Below are 19,688 nucleotides of genomic sequence, written 5' to 3' on the forward strand. Positions count from 1 at the left end.
GCCCCCGCGGCCGCCGCGGCCCGCCGCCGCCGCCGCCGCCGCCGCCGCCGCCGCGGCGCGGCGGCGGCCGCGGCGCGGCCGCGCGGCCCGCGGGCCACCGGCGCAGCGACTCGGGCCCGCGGAACCCGCCGGGCACGGCGAGCGAGAACAAGGGCCTCGTCGCGTCGGAGCTGCGCAAGCCGTCGATCCCGCCGCGGTTCAGCAGCCGGCGCGCCGCGGACCGGGGCAGGGACGCGCCCGGCGCGGCGCTGACGCCCGTCGAGGGCTTCTCCACCGTCGAGCTCTGCGCCCACCTCTCGTCGTTGCGCTGCGAGCAGCTCCACCGGGCCCTGCGCCAGCTCGTGCAGCGCCTCATGCTCCACCCGCTGAACCAGCAGTGGTTCAACGTGCCCGTCGACGCCGAGGGTTTGGGGTTGCCGGACTACCACGACCTCATCGCCGAGCCCATGGACCTGGGGACCATCAAGTCGCGGCTGGCGTCCTTCCAGTACAGCGACGTGTCGTCGTTCGCTAGAGACGTGCGCCTCGGGGCAGCAAAAGAGAGCGACATTCCCAACTTCAAAGGCTCCTTTCTCGGGCGTTTTCCACTCGTTTCGGCTGATGTTTGGACGAGCGATCATCTCTCGGGACGGTCTCGCAGCGTGGATGCTTTTTCCGGAACGCGCGCGCGCGGAACACTCACGTTGAAGCGACGTTGAATCACTCTCGTGCCGCCCAGGTGCGCCTCGTCTTCGAGAACGCGACGGCCTACAACCCGCCGCGGAACGCGGTCCACGCGGCGGCCGTGGCCATGAGCCGCGACTTCGACGCGGACCTGGAGCGCGCCCTGGAGCGCTGCGCGCGCCAGTCCCAGGCGACCCACGACCACGAGTGCGGCTTGTGCGCGGGCAAGCAGTGCGTGCTCTGCGGCGACAAGTGCCTCACGTTCGAGGCGCCCGCGCTCATCTGCAGCGGCCCCTGCGGCCAGCGCGTGCGCCGCGACCAGCACTACCACGTGACGCGCGACGGGTCGCGGCTCTGGTGCCACAAGTGCTACCTGGGTCTCAAGTCCGTAATTCCTCCGCCGGCGGACCACGGCGAGCCCGCCGCCGCCGCGGGGCTGTGGTACAAGCGCGACCTCATCAAGCGCAAGTTCGACGAGGACGTCGCCGAGCCCTGGGTCCAGTGCGACGCCTGCTGGCGCTGGGTCCACCAGACCTGCGCGCTCTTCAACGCGAAGGCCGAGGCGGACCGGGGCTGCGACGGCCAGCGCTTCGTGTGCCCGCTCTGCGAGCTCCAGGGCGCGCACCTCGACCCCCCCGAGGACGACCGGCGGCGCAAGGTGCCCGCGGCGCAGCTCGAGGCCGCGACGAAGCGGCGCGCGGGGCTGCGGGAGGACCCGAAGAAGTCGGCGTTGGCCGCGGACGACGACGACGACGGTGCCGCGCGGCCTCTGAAGCTCGCCGCGTTGACGTCGAACTCGCTCACGCTCGAGGCGGACTTCGACGTGCCGCCGGGCGCGCGGGGCGGCGACGGCGCGGGCGACGTCGCGGGCTCGTCGGGCGCGGGCGGGCCGTCGGACCGGCGGCCGCGCCGCGGTTTGGTCGTCGTGACGCGGACGCCCGGCGACGACGAGTCGGGCGCGTCCTACGAGCTCGAGCTCGCCGACGGGCGGTCCTGGCACGGGCCCGTCGACGACGGCGCGGAAGATGCGGCGCCCGCGGCGAAGAAGCCCCGGGCCGACCCGTCGAAGCGGCGGCGCAAGCCCCGGGACGAGGACGTTTCCCCCGCGGCGCCGGACCCGTCGTGGTGGTCCGCGGCGGCGCTGCCGGAGACGGCGATGACGAAAGCGTTAGAAGCCGCGGTGAAGGCGCGCATGGTCGAGCTCGGCGGTGAGTCCGCGGCGCACGCGCCGTCCGTCGCCGTCCGTTTAGTCTCGTGCGTGCCGCAGTCGCTCCGCGTCCAGGGCGTGCTGCGCAAGCACTTCGTCGGGCCCGGCGGCGCCGAATTGCCCGAGGCCATCCCCTTCGAGTCGCGGTCCGTGGTCCTCTTCCAGAAGAACGACGGCGTCGATTTGTGCGTCTTCTCCATGTACGTCCACGAGTTCGGCGACGCGTGCGGCCCGTCCGCGAAACGCGTCTACGTGGCTTATCTGGATTCCGTGGAGTACTTCCGGCCGCGCACGGCGCGGACCGAGGTCTACCACGAGCTCTTGGTGGCCTACCTGGACTGGAGCCGGCGGCGGGGGTTTACCGCGGCGCACATCTGGGCCTGCCCGCCGCAGCGGGGCAACAACTTCATCTTCTGGTGCCACCCGACGCACCAGCGCACGCCCTCCCGCGAGCGGCTCACGGAGTGGTACCGGGCCATGGTGCGCCGCGCCGTGGAGACGGGCGCCGTGAGTCGGGTCGCGTCGCTCTACGACGAGTACCTCGCGGCCGTCGACACGATGCGGCGCCGCCACAAGCCCGGCGACCGCAAGAGGAACCCGGCCTGGGTCGACAAGCTCGAGAAGCCGCCGGCGAAGAAGGACGACGAGAAGAAGGACGAGGCGTCCTGCCGCGACGCGCCGCGGCCGCCGGACCCGAAATCCCCCAAGGCCGCGCCCAAGTCGGCGCCGCCGCTCTCCGAGTCGCAGTCGTCCGAGGCGCCGGCCTGCCCGCCGCTCTTCGACGGCGACTACTGGCCCGAGGAGTGCTGCCGCCTCGTGTCGCTCATCGAGCGGCGCAAGGGCTTGTTCGGGAGCCACTCTTTACGGTCCCAGAACGACGTGTCGGTCTACGACCATTTCGTGAACTTATTGAAGCACGTCGTGCAGCAGCCGTCGAGCTACCCCTTCATGGCGCCCGTGGACGCGGAGGCGCTGGGCCTGGCGGACTACCACGACGTCGTCAAGGCGCCCATGGACCTGGGCACCGTGGAGCGGCGCCTCGGCGGCGGGTCCTACGCCAACCCCCAAAAGCTCGTCGACGACGTGCGCCTGACCTTCGCGAACGCGCAGAAGTACAACCCGCCGGCGCACCCCGTGCACGAGGCGGCGACGCACCTGGGCTGCGTCTTCGAGAAGAAGCTCCAGAACCTGCTCCAGCGGCTCAAGTCCGCGGGCCAGCTCGACGACGCGCGGAAGTTCCTCCGCGAGTTCCCGCTCTCCGGGGCCGCGGCCGCGGCGCCGGACCGCGGCGCGCCGCCGCCGCCGCCGCCGCCTTCCGCGCCGTCGTTGCGGGCGCGCCTGCTGCCGGAGCTCGCGTCGAGCGTCCACAAGATGAAGGACTCGCAGTTCGTGCTCTATTTACAACCGGACGAGCGGCCGCCGACGGAGCCCGGCGCGCCCGCGCGGCCGCGGAAGCCGAAAGGCCCCTCGTCCATCGACGACCCCGACGCCGACACGCGCGTGACCAACGCGCTCGTCGACTCGCGCCACACGTTCCTCGAGATGTGCCAGTTCTGGCACTACCAGTTCGACACGTTGCGCCGCGCGAAGCATTCGTCGATCATGCTCCTCTACCACCTCCACAACCCGCACGCCGACTCCTTGGCCATCCTCTGCTCCAACTGCTCCCGCGAGGTCAAGCGCGTCCGCTGGCACTGCGCGACGTGCATCGACTACAACATCTGCCGCGACTGCGAGCGCCAGGGCCGCCAGGTGCACCACCACAGCCTCACGCCCTTCCGCATCACCTTCGCGAGGCGCCGCGCGCTCCCGCCGCCGGAGGCGCCCGCGGCCTAGCGGGGGGGGGTAACGGGCTGGCTGGCTCGCTCGTCGTGCGCGTCATGGCATGGCATGACCTGCGAATCCCTATCTCTCTCTAGCGCATTAGACGAGCTAGCCCGCCGGCGCGCCGCCTTGGGCGGGCGCGGGCGCTGGGGGCCCTCTAGCCTCTCTCGAGGGGGCACCGGTCGGCCGCACCCGCAGGTCTTCAAAACCACGGCTCCTCGACGACAGGTTCGTCGCGGAGATTCGCGCCCCCGTACGCCCCGACGCCGAGTATCCGCGCCTTGCCTCCGTTTCCAACACGCCCTCTCGCGCATAATGGACCACGGACAGACGAACTCGACTGATTCGAAAGAGATGGACTGGCAGATCAAGCAACGCGAGTACGAGGAAAAGAAGGCTCGGGCGAAAGCGCTCCGGCTCCGGCTCACCTGCACGATTTGCGGCGCCAGACCGAAGACCTTGCTCAACTGCCCCTGTGGGACTACGCAGTACTGTTCGACGGAATGCCAACGCGTCGACTGGCGCGACCGCGGCCACCGAAAGGCGTGCAAGAAGATCCGAAACGAGCGCGCGGCGGAGGCCGCGCGGGCGGAAGCCCCGACGCCCCCGCCGCCGGAGGAGGTCGTCTACGGCCCCGCGCCGCGGTCGCACGCCGACGAGGTCCGCGCGCGCATCGCGGCGGAACACGAGGCCGCTCGCGCGCGGCGCGAGGCGAACCCCGAGCCGGCCCCGCTGTCGGCGCGAGACGGATCGCGGTGCCCGATTTGTTTCGAGGACTGGGACGTGAACAAAGCTCCCGCGCTTCGCATGTGTTGCTGCCGAAAGATCTGCATGTCGTGCAGTGACAAGATCGGCTTCAAGCCGTGTCCTCTCTGCCGGGCGCGGGTCCCCCGTGGCGAACCGGAGGCGCTGGCTCTGCTTCGTCGTCACGTGGACGCCGAGATCCCGGACGCGCTCACACATTTGGGAAGTATGTACCGTGAAGGTAAACTCGGCCTCGTGAAATCCGCAAAAAAGGCCGCGAAACTTTACAAGCGTGCGGTGGAGCTCGGCGATACGGAGGCGATGACTTGTCTTGCTGCTTTGTTCTTTGCTGGAAACGGTGTCAAGCTGGACGCGAAAAAAGGGGAGCAGCTCCTTCGCATAGCCGCGGACCGGGGCTACGCGATAGCCCAGTGCAACCTCGGGACTAGACTATATGATGATGCCGACGCCATGTACAGCGAGATACGCAACGAGTTCGCCTCCAAGGGCACGAACGTGAACAAATTGGAAGCCAGTGCCAAGCTCGCGCTCGTTTCGAAGAAACACGAGGAGGCTTTTCGCTTTTACATGCTCGCTGCTCGCCAAGGACTCACTCAGGCTGAATGCTACGTCGCCACCTCATTCATTCGAGGCTCAGGCGTGAAACAGGACATCTTAGAAGGCAAACGCTGGCTCGCGCGCGCGGCCGCCAAAGGGGACGAGGGGGCCATCGCCACGCTCAACGCGTTCTAGCAAAACGAGTCCTGCCTGCCGCTCGCCTAGGGGGGGAGGCGCCCGCGGCCTAGCGGAACTAACGGGCCGCTCGCTCGTGTGTGTCGACGTCCCCCAGGTTGTCCCTCGCCGCCAGTACGTCGTTTTTTTTGCCACAGCCTTTGGCATCCTTAGATTTTTCGGTCTCGAGGCTGCTAGCCGCCTCGTGTTTGATTCATCTTAAGCCATGGGCTTCCTCGACCGCATGGTTTGCGACGCCCACATCAAGGATCGCGTCCTCGAGATGATGACGGCGAGAGGGGGCGAAGAGGTCTCCATCATCGAGAAAAACAGCTTCGAGGGGTCCGAAGTGAACGACGCGCTGCTCGACGCCATGGAACAAGTTTCGATGTCTTACAAAGGTGCGCTTGACCGGGCGTGGGATCTCGGGCGCGTGCCGCGCTCGCGCCGACCCGGGCGAGGAATCTCGAGCGCGTGCCGCGCTCGCGCCGACCCGGACGAGAAATTTTATTCCGCGCAGGCTACTCCTTCGCGTTTCACTCGCTCAAGCCGCATTTGTACCTTTCTTGTCTCGCCCACCGTTTTAGTGACGGACCGTTGGCCCCGGAAGATGTCAAGCTCTGCGAACTTTACACGCGGAACGACATCCTCGAGCACGTCGCTAAAACGACAACCGACGAGGCCCTTCGCGCGTCCATCGAAAATTACATGGCGCATATCATGCCCGGGCATCTGGAGACCGCCCAAGCGGAAGCACGCGCCGCTCGCGACGCGGCTCTGAAGTCGACCGGCACCTGGGGTTGGGCGGACTCCGAGTCGGACGAGGAATGAGCGATATCGATCTGCGGGCCGCCGCGACGACCGCCGGCCGTTCATCGTAAGACGCACGTTAGTCCCGAGCGTCGCCGACGCGCGGGTGGAGGAGGTCGTCGTAGACGACGACCTCGGCCCCGGCCTCGTGCGTCGCGCGCGCGGCGACGACGGCGGCCGTGAGCCAGCACGGCTCGCCGTCGTCCGCCGCGCAGCGCACGACGTGCCAGTCGAAGACCGCGTCCCGGGGTTGCGCCGGGAACGCCGGGTCCCGCGGCTCCGGCGGGTGGCGGCTGCGGAAGCGGACGACGAAGCGCCGGTGGCAGGCCGGCTCGACCTCCGCGATGTAGACCGTCCGCTGCGCGTCCTCGCGATACGACACGCGCGACGCCGAGAGCATGATGCCGTAGGAGAGCACCATCATGCGGTGGAAGCGGTCCACGGGCCCCGTCGCGGCCTTGTTCTGCGGCGCCGCGAGGTCGTAGACGAAGGCGATGGCCGCGCCGCCGAAGCGCTCGAAGTTGTGGAGCGCGTGGATCTGGGCTTCCAGCACGTCCTCCGGCGCCCAGCGCGGGTGGGCCGCGACGAGGCGCCAGGACCCGCGGCGGGAGACGTCGACGCCCCGCCGGTCGAGGAGCGGCGCCGCCGACGCGGCCGTGAGCGCCTCGCAGCGGTCCGCGGCGAGGCGCAGCAGGCGCGGCAGCGGCGGCAGCGCCGCGACGAAGCCGTCGTCGACGAAGTCGCGGCCCGACAGGTCCACGTCCGTCAGCGTCGCGCCGTAGCGCGCGAGCGCGTCGAGCGCGCCGCGCGCGCCGCGCGCCGCGCGCAGGTCGAGCCGCCGCCGCGCGCCGCGGGCGACGTCGCGCCAGGTCCCGTTCGCGGCCTCGACGGCGAGGAGGTCCGCTTCGCCGGCGGCCCAGGGCAGGACGAGTCCAATCGCCGTCTCGTCGACGGAGAAGCGGCTCGGCGCCCGGCGCTCGGGTTCCGCCGATGCCATCGCGGCGGTTGATCCTGTCTCGTCGACGGAGCGGCGGCTCGGGGCTCGGCGCTCAGGCCCCGCGGCCGAGGCCGTAGCGGCCGTCGTTGCGGTCGCCGCAGATGGAGCGCCGCCCCCGCGGCGGCAGGAGCGCCGCGCCGACGAGCGGTTTCAAGAACGACCAGACGATCTGGTAGAGGTCGCCTATGAGTATTGATGGTTTCTTGTGACTCACGTGATTTCACATGCGCAGCATTCTCACCGAGGTCCTCGACGCGCCCGCGCAACGCGAGCTGGCGCTGGGCGCAGAGGAGGAAGGTTTTGAAGCCTAGTCGCGGCTCGCGGAGCTTGGCCTGGGAGCGCAGGAAGCCCTCGACGGTCGAGCCGCGCGGGATGTGCGCCGGCGACCGACCGCTCGCGTTGATGTATTGTAGCGGCTTGGTCTGCTCCTCCTGTGGCAACGACGCGCCTGAGCCCATACGTTTGTGAGAGCTTGTTCTCCAGGAGGGGCAACTTTCATTCAACATGCAGGAGGGGAGGGTCTTTTTTACGCCGGCGCGCTACTCGGCGTCGGGTTCGGCGCGCGTCGGGAGCGCGGTGGATTCGGCGCTCTCGTCGCTCTTCGCCGGCGACGGGCCCGGGGCCTCGCTCCTCGGCGTCTTCGCCGGCGAGATTGCCGCGAGGAACGTGGGGATGCACGTCGTGCCCTCGGCGACGCGCCCGACGGCGTCCCGGGGGCTCTCGAGCCACCAGGCGACGGGCCGCTCCGCCGCGACGGCGAGCCGCGGCAGCGGCGCGTCGGGCTCGAGGAGCGCCGCGAGGTCGTCGAAGGCCGCGACGCGGTCGAGGAGCGCCGCGAGGCGCGCCCGCGGCACGCGGTGGCCGTGGAGCCAGAGGAAGAAGCGCGCGGCGTCCCCCGGCGACAGCGCGCCGTCGCCGTCGCCGGCGAAGGAGTCCCAGGCGCCCTCGAGCTGAGACAACGACGCGACGCCGCGGTCCGCGACGGCGCGGCGCACCGACGCCGCGAGGGACCGCGCGGCGTGCTCCTTCGCCAGGAGCGCCTCGAGCTCGCCGTCGACCAAGGCCGCGTCCGCGTCCGCCGTCGCCGAGAGGAACGCCGACTCGGCGACGAGCGAGGCGGCGAGCGCCAGAGCGCCCGCGGCCGCGACAGTCACCGTCGTCGCCGCGAAGGCGCAGGCGAGGAGCACGTAGGCGTTGACGAGGCCGCCGACGAGGCGCGGCTGGTCGTCGCCGAGGACGGCGCGCACGCTCTTGGACGCGGGCCGGCCGCCGGCCGCGCGGGCCCGGGCCGCCTCGAGCGCCGCCCCCAAAGTCCCCGGCGGCCCGTCGACGGGCGTCGTCGCCCGGAACAGGACGTCGCGCGTCGTGTTCACGACGAGCGCGCGGAGGACGAGGCCGACGACGAGCAGGAACGAGGGAAAGCCCCCGTCGCCGAACCAGCGCATCGCGACCGCGACGGCGAGGAGCGACTCCGCGCGCGGCGCGAGGAGCGACGCCGCGGACGCGCGGAGCGCTTTCGCCAGGTACGCGTGGAACTCGAACGTCGCCGGGAGGTCGTGGCGCGCGAGGAACTCCTCGCGGACGGCCGCGTATTCCGCCTGTGTGCAAATCAACCAGTGAGCTGGGACGTCGGGGCCAAACTTCAGAATTCTCTAGCTCGGTCAAATCGAAGTCGATTCGGCTGATTTTTGGACGAATCGATTGCTCTCAGCGAGTTCTCGAAGCACGGCGGAAGTGATCGTGTCAAAACATTCGAATACGCGCACATTGAAGTCGGGTTGAAGATTTGATTTGCACACAGTATTCGGCCGCGTCGCGCCAGCTCGCCTTCGTCGCCCCGGCGACCGTGCGATTGATGCGGCGCGTCGACGTCGCGGCGGCGGCGAAGGCGTGGAACATGCGCGCGTCGCCGCGCACGAGGCGGGACGCGAGGGCGTCGAGGGCCCGGTCGTCCCGTCGAGCGCACGACGCCTCGACGGCGACGGCGACGGCCAGGAGCGCGGCCGCTCCGAGGAGCGCGACGTCGCCCTCGAGGGCGACGCCCGTCGCGCGGAGGCCGAGGGCGAGCACGCCGGCGAGGAAGAAGAGCTTCTTCGCGGGTTTGAGGAGCTTGCCGTCCACCGACGTGTGGAGGCGCTCCACGAGTATGCCCAGGAGGGCCGTCACGACGAGGATGAGGCGGAGATGCATCGTCGCATCGTCGAGGAGGGACGCAGGGCTTGTCTCCGTCGTCTTGGCAACGGGAGGCGCCGTGCGCGCCATGAAGCTGCCCATGTCGCACCAAGCTCGGCGAGGATTTGGCAAACTCTTGAGAATCGCCAAAGACACGGGTCGAGCTAGTGGCAGCCGCCTGCGCGCCCTGCCTCGCCCACATGCTCCACGCGGCGATGGCGGAATTAGCCGCCTATAACAATTCGTCGAGCACGCCTTCATCGCGGGCGCGCCAACGCCCGGCCTACCTTAAACCTCGAGACAGTCACTATGACCGATGGCTAGCTCATAAAAACGAGACGGAGCGCAAGGAGAACGAGGAGCGGCGCAAGGCGATGGGGTTGCCCCCGGAACCACCGCCGCGTCCACCGCCCTGCTCTTCGTGGGTTCGCGCGACTGATCCCGGAGACAAGTCGATAGCGCGCCAAACGTTCTCCGACCCGAACGACTTCGTATGCGGCGAGCATCTTCTGAAAAAAGTCCTGAGTCTCAAAGACCGATCTGGAGCGGAAATGGAAGTCCAACTGGTATTGTCTGGGCCGTATATGTCCCGGACTGGCCATGGACGCTGTGCGCTTGGCGCCGCACTTCCTAGCGAGTTTACGTTAAACTCGAGCCATCGTCTTCGCGTGCGCGATGAATCTTGGCCGGAGTTCGAGGTCGCAGTGAAAAGTCAGTCCGCGCACGCCGTCCTATCTGCCGAAATGGATGCTGTCGCAACGCGCGACGGCAAGGATGTCCTCCATCTCGCGTGGGGCGGGTCGACTCCTGCGAACCCAAACTTCCGTGACCGCTACAACTTCGATGATTTCTACAACGAGCTTTCCTTTTCCGCGAGGCTCTACGTCCATCCGGCGTTGATCTGCTCCCAGTGCGATGCGGCATCCCCGAATACTGGGCGTGTGGACCGCGCGCGGTGTTTGGTCCTCAGCGCAACCAAGCGCTACGGAGGCGCCTTCGGCGGACGCTCTGGTATCGCAAAGCTGATTTGGGCCTTTGACGAGCCGCTCCAGGGCTCTTCTTGCGGTACTTGCGGGCGGGTCATATTTTGCGAGCACTGTGTCCAAGATAGTCTCCGGTGCAAGATCTGCAATGCGACGACCTGCGGCATTTGCAGACAATATTGGGAATGCCAAAACTCCTGGTGCACTCTCGCCAACGGCTGCCCGAACAAGTCCTGTCGCGACGATGAATCGTCCGAAGCAGGCGCTGTGTTTTGCACCCGATGTCCGTTCTGGTAGTACATATATAACGACGAGTCCCGGCAAGTCTAGGCCTCCTCAAAACGCGCCGTCGTCGTCGTCGTCGTCGGCGACGATGCGGCGGCGGCGGCGGGGCCGGGGCGTGGCGCGCCAGTGCATGGAGAGGCCCTCGGCCGCGTCGAAGAGGAGGCCGTCGGACGCGAGCATGACGTGGCGCTCGCCCGGCTCGTCCTTGTACGCGAGGACGAAGCCGCGCGCGGAGAGGAACCGCTCGGGCACCTCGGCAACGGCGAGGCCGACGTGGCCGTGCGCGCCGAGGTGGCGCACGAGCGTCGCGTCGTACCACTCGAGGGTCGCGGCGCCGCCGGGCCCCTCGACCTCCCACCGGACCTGCACGCCGTCGCCCGCGCGGAGGCCCCGCGTCTCCGCCGCCGCGGCGGCGCCCGCGGCGCCGCGGTCGAGCGCGTCCGACACGACGGCCGGAAACGCCGCGCGGCACATGGGGCAGCGCGACGCGCCGCCGGCCGCCGCCGCGCGCATGGCCGCCACGCACGACGCGTGGAACTGGTGCGCGCACGCCGTCGTGAAGCCGTCGCGCGCCGTGATGGCCTCGAAGCAGATCGCGCACTCGTCGCCGCCGCCGTCGTCGTCGTCGTCGTCGGGCTCGGGCGCCTCGGGCGCCGCCGCCTCCTCTTCCTCCTCATCGTCGTCGTCGTCGTCGAAGCGGAGGCGCCGGTTCGCGCCGCGGAGCCGGCCGCGGCCCGTCTCCAGGATCGTCTCCGCGCGGTCGAGGGCCTGGGCAGGACAAGAGAGATTCAACGTCTCTTCAACGTGAGTGTTCCGCGCGCGCGCGTCACGAGAAAAACATCCACGCGTCGAGACCGTTCCGAGAGATGATCGCTCGTCCAAAAATCAGCCGAAACGAGTGGAAAATGGCCGAGATCGGAGCCTTTGAAGTTGGGAATCTCGCTCTCTTGTGCTGCGCGGTCGAGCGCGTCGTCGTCGCCGTCGGCCATGACGACGTCCTCGTCGCTCTCGAGGCCGTGGCGCGCGAGGAGATTCGCGGCGAGGCGGCCGCCGGCGAGGCCGCGGGAAACGCCGTCGCCGTCGCTGTCGCCGTCGTCGTCGCTATCGCTCGTGTCCTCGCGCGCGGGCCGCAGCGCGTATCTGCGCTGGTCGCCGGCGCTGTGGGCGAGGCAGAAGGGCTCCGTCATGTGCTTCCCGTAGTCGCCGCGCTTGACGGCGGCCGAGAAGCTGTCCTCGTGGACGTCGCGGCGGCAGAGCGCGCAGTAGAGCGTCCGCGGGCCGCCGTCGTCGGAGTCGCTGCTCGACGACGCCGCCGCGACGGCGCGGCGGCGCCGCCGCTTCTTCCGCGGCCGCGGGGGCGGCGCCGCGGGCCGCCGCCGCGCCTTGGGCGTCGACGGCATCTCCGGGTCGTAGGAATCGTCGCTCTCCGCCGACGACGGCTCCTCGTCGTCCTCGACGTCGTAGTCGCTGTCGAAGTCGCGGCCCGGCCGCGACATCTTGTTTCCGCGAGGGGCGCGGCGACGAGAGCCCGCGCCGCCAGCTCCAGCTCGTCGCCCAGGCTTCGGCCAAAACAGAAACTGGCGCTGCTTGCTGTTTTGCTTGAATGGCCATCGTGTGTGGCAGCCCCGCGATGTTCGGCCTCGCGTCGCTCTCGCGCGCGTGACCGCCATGGAGCTGCTGCCGCGCGACCTCTTCCTCGAGTTCCTCGCCTGCGTGCCCCTCGGCGACACGGCGCCGCTGGGCTGCGTCTCGGCGCGCTGGCGCGCCGCCGTCGACGACGGCTGGCTCCTCGCGCGCTGGCGCGCGCTCCGCGGCTGGGCGGGCGACGCGTCGCCCGCGACCCTCGCCGAGTTCCGCGGGCACGCGCGGAGCGCGAGCGCGGCGCGGCGCCTCTTCCTCGCCGCCGCGCGGCGGGATGTGGGCGAACTCGCCGCGCTCTCGCGAAACGGCGCGTCGCAGCGCTTCGTCGACGCGTCCAGCGGCTGGTCCGCGCTCCACGCCGCGGCGACGCGCGGCGACGTCGACGTCGCAAAGTTTCTGCTGGAGCACCGCGACGACGGCCCCCGGGACCGGTCCCTCGTCGACGGGCCCGACGTCGGAGCGTGCACGCCGCTGCCATCGTGGACCTGCTCCTCGACGCGGGCGCGGCCGTCGACGCGCGCGACGCGCACGGCCAGACGAGCCTGTGGAAGGCGGCCTGGCGCGCCGCGCGCGCGATCCGCGCGGCCGTTCTTTTCATCGCGTCCGTAGGTACGGCCGCGCGGCGTGCGCGCGGCGGCTGCTGGACCGCGGCGCCGACGCGGCCGCGGCGCCCGACGCGGGGCCCGGCGCGGGCCTCGCGCCCCTCGACGTCGCCGCGCGGAACCCGCTGTCGCGGCCGGGCTGCCTCACCGTCGCGCTCCTCCTCGAGCGGCGCGGCGCGCGCGCCGCCGCGGCCCGGCCGCCGGCGCCGCCGCCGCCGCCGCCGACGGCGCGCGAGCCGCCGCGGCGGCGGCGCTGGGCGAGCGCGCTCGTCGTCGGCCTCTTGGCGTCGAGCGCCGCGCGCGGCTTCGAGGGCCGGCGGCGCCCCGCCGGGGACCTGCGGCGGCGCCTCCGCGAGCTCCTCGCCGGCGACGTCGCGCCGGAGCGCGGCTACCACCGCGGGCTCGACCGGGGGTTCACGCCGCTGTGACGTTAAAGTGTAGGGGAGAGTCGCACTTCCCGCGCGCCGGCGGAGCGCCGCGGGGCGTCGACTAGCTGTAGGCAACGAGGAGGGAAGGGGGCTTAGGTGGGGTGCTTGGGGCTTCTGGCCTCCGCAGCGTAGGGGGGTCGGCTCAGGTGTTTCACCAGCCGATGTCGCCGCCGATGACGACGTCGCCGTCGAAGGCGCCCGACGCCATCTTGTCGTCGATGGAGTGGGGGACGACGGCCGCCGTCATGGGGAACTCGACGGGCGCCGTGTTGACGATGCGCACGACGTTGCCCGAGCCGGGCGTCTCGAGGATGGCGAAGAAGGGGCGGTCAAGGCCGTCCTCCGTGTACAGCTCGATGACCTGCTTGTTGTTGTTCGGGCCCTGGAGGAGCTCGATGCGCGCGTTGAGGGGCCGGCCATCCGTGCGGAGGAGGACCTCGACGGAGTTGACGAGGGGGTCGAACGGGTACGTGCGGAGCGCACCGCCCTGGATGGTCGTGGCCGAGCTGACGGTCTCGGCGGAGGGGTTCTCGACGTCGTTGGCGTAGACGTCGGCGGCGATGGGGAACTCGAGCTGGCCGATGTTGCGGATGGCGACCGTGTTGGGGCCGCGGGGCGTCGCGATCACGGCGCTGAAGGGGCGGAGCTGGCCGTTCTCAACGTACACGCGCATCTTGCACGGCGTGTTGTCCGGGCCGTGCCAGAGCTCGAGGTCCGCGTCCAGGGGGCGGCCCTCCGTCGAGAGCACGACCTGGACCTGGTCGACGAGGGGCGAGCGGTAGGACCAGGTGCGGAGCGAGCCGCCCTGCACGAGGATCGTCGACTCGGCGCCCGGGGCGTTCTTGGGGGCGCCCATCGGCATGGACGCGGTCCCCGTCGACGTGGACAACGTCTCCATGTTCACCGGCGCGACGCGCTGGATGCTCTTGGTCGCCGGAGCGAACCCATCGGTGGCGGCGAGCGCGAGGGCGAGAGTGAGACCGCGGACCATGATGTCTAGTGCGTCGTAGTGCGTTCGTTCGGTTCTTCAACTTTCAGCGCTTCGGGGGGGGGTCTGACGTCACCTAGCGGGCCGGGGGTCCGCCGCGCGCCGCGCGCCGCGGTCCCCGGCCGCCTCCCCGGCCCGTGCCCAATCCGTGCCCGGGGCCGCGCGCCGGGCGTGCCCGGCAGCGGTGACCGCGTTTTTGGTGGCGTCCCGGCCGCGTGCGCCCGCGCGTCCCCGGCCGCGTCTCGGCCCCGTGCCCGCGTCCCTGGGCGGCGTGCCCGCTTGCAGGCCCGCGTGCTCGCGTGCCCGGACGTCTCCGGCCGCGTGCCCGGCGTGCCGTTCATCATCAGAGTGTGGCGGCGTCGTCCCCGGAGCGCGCCGGGCCCGCGCCGGGCGCCGTCCCGCGGTGCCGGAGCCGGGCACGATGGTGCGGCCGCGGCGCTGTCGTCCGTGTCCATATCCTCGTGTGTCTTGCGTGCGGCGCGCCGCTGCGACGCCAGACACGCTGCACGTAGACAATATGCGCGGTGGGGATGTGCCACGGCTCTTTAACTACGATCGCCACATGTGTACAACGCCTTTGGGCACAGTCTATACACACCGCGCTCGCGGGGCCGCGCGTCTTGGCCATGGGCAAAGCAGAGGTAAGAGAGAGAAGGGTCTTTATGGGGAAGGGGGCGATGCGGCATGCTTTGTCCGTGGCCGCTGCGACCGTCCGTGCGTAGGCTCAGGTGTTCTACCAGCCGATGTCGCCGCCGATGACGACGTCGCCGTCGAAGGCGCCAGACGCCATCTTGTCGTCGATGGAGTGGGGGACGACGGCCGCCGTCATGGGGAACTCGACGGGCGCCGTGTTGACGATGCGCACGACGTTGCCCGAGCCGGGCGTCTCGAGGATGGCGAAGAAGGGGCGGTCAAGACCGTCCTCCGTGTACAGCTCGATGACCTGCTTGTTGTTGTTCGGGCCCTGGAGGAGCTCGATGCGCGCGTTGAGCGGCCGGCCGTCCGTGCGGAGGAGGACCTCGACCGAGTTGACGAGGGGGTCGAACGGGTACGTGCGGAGCGCGCCGCCCTGGATGGTCGTGGCCGAGCTGACGGTCTCGGCGGAGGGGTTCTCCACGTCGTTGGCGTAGACGTCAGCGGCGATGGGGAACTCGAGCTGGCCGATGTTGCGGATGGCGACCGTGTTGGGGCCGCGGGGCGTCGCGATCACGGCGCTGAAGGGGCGGAGCTGGCCGTTCTCGACGTACACGCGCATCTTGCACGGCGTGTTGTCCGGGCCGTGCCAGAGCTCGAGGTCCGCGTCCAGGGGGCGGCCCTCCGTCGAGAGCACGACCTGGACCTGGTCGACGAGCGGCGAGCGGTAGGACCACGTGCGGAGCGAGCCGCCCTGCACGAGGATCGTCGACTCGGCGCCCGGGGCGTTCTTGGGGGACCCCCCGAGGCCCAGCGGGCCGGACGAGGACTGGCCGGTGGGCGTGCTGTAGGGCATGGTCGTGGACTCGACCATCTTCATGGGCGTGCGCGCGACGCGCATGCTCTGCTTGGCTCCCGGGACGAACCCATCGGTGGCGGCGAGCGCGAGGGCGAGGGTGATGGAGCGGACCATGGTGCTTGTCGTGTGTCGGAGTGCGTCTTGTGACGGAAAGTGGTGCAACTGCGAGTCGGTGCGTGTGTCGAGCTCGGATGACGAGGATCTTAGTGCACGATGCACGACAACGCCTACTTCAATGGCTGTACTTCGAATTCATCCGGGCAAACGGCGGTCTGGGCACTCTTGATCTTCATCCGCTCGAGGCGGGGGCTGATCTTGGTCCCCGGGACGAACGCGTTGGTGGCGGGGAGCGCGAGGGCGAGGATGATGGAGCGGACCATGGTGTCTGTGTGCTGTGCGCGTAGGGGCGGACGCGAGTGACGTCGGTAGCAGAATCGTACTTCCGGGTTCGCAAAACTCGAACAGTGTGTTTGGCCTGGGCTAGCGGCCTACTTCAACCCGAGCCCTAGTGATCCACGTGGGTCGGTCACCGGCTCGCTCGCTCGGCGGCGCCAGCTAGCTGTTCGTGCGTGTGGCGGTTGCGGGGTTGTGCTCGTGCTAAAAGGGGTGCAGGCCCGGATCTCGTGGTGCGTGTGTTCTCATGCAGGAGAACGCGCGCGACTCACGCGGAGGCTGCTTCACATGGGTCTGGAGCGTGACGCGCGGCTCCCGCCAAGCGGCTGGCATTCGGCCCACTCGCAAAGACTCCGTCGCCGACGCAAAGTGGACGCGAACTCTCGGGCGCCACGGGGGTAGTAGTGGTGGTGGGGTGGCGCCCGAAACGGCAACTACGCTGCCATGAAGCACACCCGGCAGCCTGAGCCCCGGAACGCCGCACGGCCAGTTAACGCGCCCGCGCCGGCGGACTCAGGCTCAGAGGCTCGGAACCCCGCAGCCGCTGCGACACGGGCACGTCTTCCGGGCGCGGCGCGAGAGGGGCAGCGACCCGTCGAGCGACGATGGGCAGGAGAAGCAGGGCGACGGCGACTACGAGGCGTCCCGGGCCGACCCGGACGAGGCGCGGCACTCTAGCACGGCACACCAAGAAGCACATGCCCTTCGTCGAAATTTGGAATGGCTTACAGAAGTCGACGAGAGGGAGGGGCGAGGTGGGATGCTTGGTGCTTCGGTCGCCGCGGCGTGGCCGCCGCGGCGCGCGATGCGTTGGGGGTGCGTGGGAACGTGGGCTCAGGTGTTCTACCAGCCGATGTCGCCGCCGATGACGACGTCGCCGTCGAAGGCGCCCGACGCCATCTTGTCGTCGATGGAGTGGGGGACGACCGCCGCCGTCATGGGGAACTCGACGGGCGCCGTGTTGACGATGCGCACGACGTTGCCCGAGCCGGGCGTCTCGAGGATGGCGAAGAAGGGGCGGTCCAGGCCGTCCTCCGTGTACAGCTCGATGACCTGCTTGTTGTTGTTCGGGCCCTGGAGGAGCTCGATGCGCGCGTTGAGCGGCCGGCCGTCCGTGCGGAGGAGGACCTCGACCGAGTTGACGAGGGGGTCGAACGGGTACGTGCGGAGCGCGCCGCCCTGGATGGTCGTGGCCGAGCTGACGGTCTCGGCGGAGGGGTTCTCCACGTCGTTGGCGTAGACGTCGGCGGCGATGGGGAACTCGAGCTGGCCGATGTTACGGATGGCGACCGTGTTGGGGCCGCGCGGCGTCGCGATCACGGCGCTGAAGGGGCGGAGCTGGCCGTTCTCGACGTACACGCGCATCTTGCACGGCGTGTTGTCCGGGCCGTGCCAGAGCTCGAGGTCCGCGTCCAGGGGGCGGCCCTCCGTCGAGAGCACGACCTGGACCTGGTCGACGAGGGGCGAGCGGTAGGACCACGTGCGGAGCGAGCCGCCCTGCACGAGGATCGTCGACTCGGCGCCCGGGGCGTTCTTGGGGGACCCCCCGAGGCCCAGCGGGCCGGACGAGGACTGGCCGGTGGGCGTGCTGTAGGGCATGGTCGTGGACTCGACCATCTTCATGGGCGTGCGCGCGACGCGCATGCTCTGCTTGGCTCCCGGGACGAACCCATCGGTGGCGGCGAGCGCGAGGGCGAGGGTGATGGAGCGGACCATGGTGCTTGTCGTGTGTCGGAGTGCGTCTTGTGACGGAAAGTGGTGCAACTGCGAGTCGGTGCGTGTGTCGAGCTCGGATGACGAGGATCTTAGTGCACGATGCACGACAACGCCTACTTCAATGGCTGTACTTAAGTACTTCGAATTCATCCGGGCAAACGGCGGTCTGGGCGCGGGTCGGGTAGTGGTGGTGGTGGTGGGGTGGCGCCCGAAACGGCCGCCTACGCTGCCATGAAGCACGCCCGGGAGGCTGAGCCCCGGAACTTGAACGCCGCGGCCGCCACTGGCAGTAAACGCGCAGTGCCCCGATCAACGTACATCTAGGCGCGCCTAGATTAATTAATTAATATCAATCGATCATTTTGGGCCCGGATTCATTAGTCCTCCGTAGAGGCTGTGCGTCGACCGCGCGCGAAAAAAAAATCCAGGCTATCAGAATCTGAGTTTTGATCGGTGCACTGTAAACGCGCCGGGCGGACCGTCCTCAGAGGCTCGGAGCCCCGCAGCCGCTGCGACACGGGCACGTCCGAGTCTTCCGGGCGCGGCGCGAGGGCGGCAGCGACCCGTCGAGCGACGATGAGGAGGAGAAGCAGGGCGACGGCGACTACGAGGCGCCCCGGGCCGACCCGGACGAGGCGCGGCACGCCAAGAAGCACATGCCCTTCGAAATCGGGACATGCTGGGACATGGCTTACAAAAGTCGACGAGAGGGAAGAGGGCGAGAGATGGGATGCTTGTAGATGCTTGGTGCTTCGGCCGCCACGGCGTGGCCGCCGCGGCGCGCGAGGCGTGGGGGGTGGGAATGTTTCGTAGACTCAAGTTTTTCACCAGCCGATGTCGCCGCCGATGACGACGTCGCCGTCGAAGGCGCCCGACGCCATCTTGTCGTCGATGGAGTGGGGGACGACCGCCGCCGTCATGGGGAACTCGACGGGCGCCGTGTTGACGATGCGCACGACGTTGCCCGAGCCGGGCGTCTCGAGGATGGCGAAGAAGGGGCGGTCCAGGCCGTCCTCCGTGTACAGCTCGATGACCTGCTTGTTGTTGTTCGGGCCCTGGAGGAGCTCGATGCGCGCGTTGAGCGGCCGGCCATCCGTGCGGAGGAGGACCTCGACCGAGTTGACGAGCGGGTCGAACGGGTACGTGCGGAGCGCACCGCCCTGGATGGTCGTGGCTGAGCTGACGGTCTCGGCGGAGGGGTTCTCCACGTCGTTGGCGTAGACGTCGGCGGCGATGGGGAACTCGATCTGGCCGATGTTACGGATGGCGACGGTGTTGGGGCCGCGGGGCGTCGCGATCACGGCGCTGAAGGGGCGGAGCTGGCCGTTCTCGACGTACACGCGCATCTTGCACGGCGTGTTGTCCGGGCCGTGCCAGAGCTCGAGGTCCGCGTCCAGGGGGCGGCCCTCCGTCGAGAGCACGACCTGGACCTGGTCGACGAGCGGCGAGCGGTAGGACCACGTGCGGAGCGAGCCGCCCTGCACGAGGATCGTCGACTCGGCGCCCTGGCCGGGCTTGGGGAGATTCGAGAGGCCCACCGAGCCGGGCGTCGACTGGGAGGTCGGCATCGTGCCCGCCGCGGCCGGCGCGTACAGTTCGCTCTTGATCTTCATCCGCTCGAGGCGGGGGCTGATCTTGGTCCCCGGGACGAACGCGTTGGTGGCGGGGAGCGCGAGGGCGAGGATGATGGAGCGGACCATGGTGTCTGTGTGCTGTGCGCGTAGGGGCGGACGCGAGTGACGTCGGGGTAAGCAGAATGCTGATTCTAGTGTTCGAGTTCGAGCGGAACGGCCGAGTTCAACCCTAACCCTAGCAGTCCACGTGGGTCGGTCATCGGCTCGCTCGGCGGCGCCAGCTAGCTGTTCGTGCGTGTGGCGTTTACGGAACTGTGCTCCGCTAGGAGGGGCGCAGGCCTGGATCTTTTTTTCGTTTCTTTTCATGCGGGAGAACACGCGCTACTCACGCGGGGGTTGCCAGTGCTTTGGGCCAGTGGCGGGCGCCGCGCGGCTCC

General features: G+C 69.6%; 7 protein-coding genes across 7 annotated transcripts; 2 read left to right on the forward strand and 5 right to left on the reverse strand.

Annotated features, from left to right (window-relative positions):
- Nucleotides 1-1,815: 1,815 nt before the first annotated feature.
- AURANDRAFT_55416 (hypothetical protein) lies at nt 1,816-3,735 on the forward strand (the record flags this gene model as incomplete). Its single annotated transcript, XM_009043166.1, has 1 exon — nt 1,816-3,735. The coding sequence occupies one exon, from the start codon at nt 1,820-1,822 to the stop codon at nt 3,704-3,706; it is 1,887 nt and encodes a 628-aa protein (XP_009041414.1).
- A 970-nt stretch (nt 3,736-4,705) lies between these two features.
- On the forward strand, nt 4,706-5,179 carry AURANDRAFT_14641 (hypothetical protein; the record flags this gene model as incomplete). The annotated part of the gene is made up of 1 exon (XM_009043167.1): nt 4,706-5,179. A coding segment is annotated over one exon (474 nt), but the record flags the coding sequence as incomplete, so codon positions are not given.
- A 1,535-nt stretch (nt 5,180-6,714) lies between these two features.
- AURANDRAFT_72652 (hypothetical protein) lies at nt 6,715-7,436 on the reverse strand (the record flags this gene model as incomplete). The annotated part of the gene is made up of 2 exons (XM_009043178.1): nt 6,715-7,160; nt 7,219-7,436. Coding segments are annotated over 2 exons (633 nt in total), but the record flags the coding sequence as incomplete, so codon positions are not given.
- Nucleotides 7,437-7,516: 80 nt separating this feature from the next.
- Nucleotides 7,517-14,079, reverse strand: AURANDRAFT_67669 (hypothetical protein; the record flags this gene model as incomplete). The annotated part of the gene is made up of 5 exons (XM_009043177.1): nt 7,517-8,575; nt 8,775-9,243; nt 10,476-11,185; nt 11,314-11,884; nt 13,244-14,079. 5 exons carry the CDS (start codon nt 14,077-14,079, stop codon nt 7,517-7,519), a joined length of 3,645 nt encoding a protein of 1,214 aa, XP_009041425.1.
- Nucleotides 14,080-14,809: 730 nt separating this feature from the next.
- On the reverse strand, nt 14,810-15,682 carry AURANDRAFT_67670 (hypothetical protein; the record flags this gene model as incomplete). The annotated part of the gene is made up of 1 exon (XM_009043176.1): nt 14,810-15,682. The coding sequence occupies one exon, from the start codon at nt 15,680-15,682 to the stop codon at nt 14,810-14,812; it is 873 nt and encodes a 290-aa protein (XP_009041424.1).
- A 1,122-nt stretch (nt 15,683-16,804) lies between these two features.
- AURANDRAFT_67671 (hypothetical protein) lies at nt 16,805-17,677 on the reverse strand (the record flags this gene model as incomplete). Its single annotated transcript, XM_009043175.1, has 1 exon — nt 16,805-17,677. One exon carries the CDS (start codon nt 17,675-17,677, stop codon nt 16,805-16,807), a length of 873 nt encoding a protein of 290 aa, XP_009041423.1.
- Nucleotides 17,678-18,352: 675 nt separating this feature from the next.
- Nucleotides 18,353-19,421, reverse strand: AURANDRAFT_72653 (expressed protein; the record flags this gene model as incomplete). The annotated part of the gene is made up of 1 exon (XM_009043174.1): nt 18,353-19,421. One exon carries the CDS (start codon nt 19,375-19,377, stop codon nt 18,502-18,504), a length of 876 nt encoding a protein of 291 aa, XP_009041422.1.
- Between the last annotated feature and the right edge of the window lie 267 nt (nt 19,422-19,688).

The sequence above is a fragment of the Aureococcus anophagefferens genome, assembly GCF_000186865.1.
Source record: "Aureococcus anophagefferens unplaced genomic scaffold AURANscaffold_45, whole genome shotgun sequence".
Classification (NCBI taxonomy): Eukaryota; class Pelagophyceae; order Pelagomonadales; family Pelagomonadaceae; genus Aureococcus; species Aureococcus anophagefferens.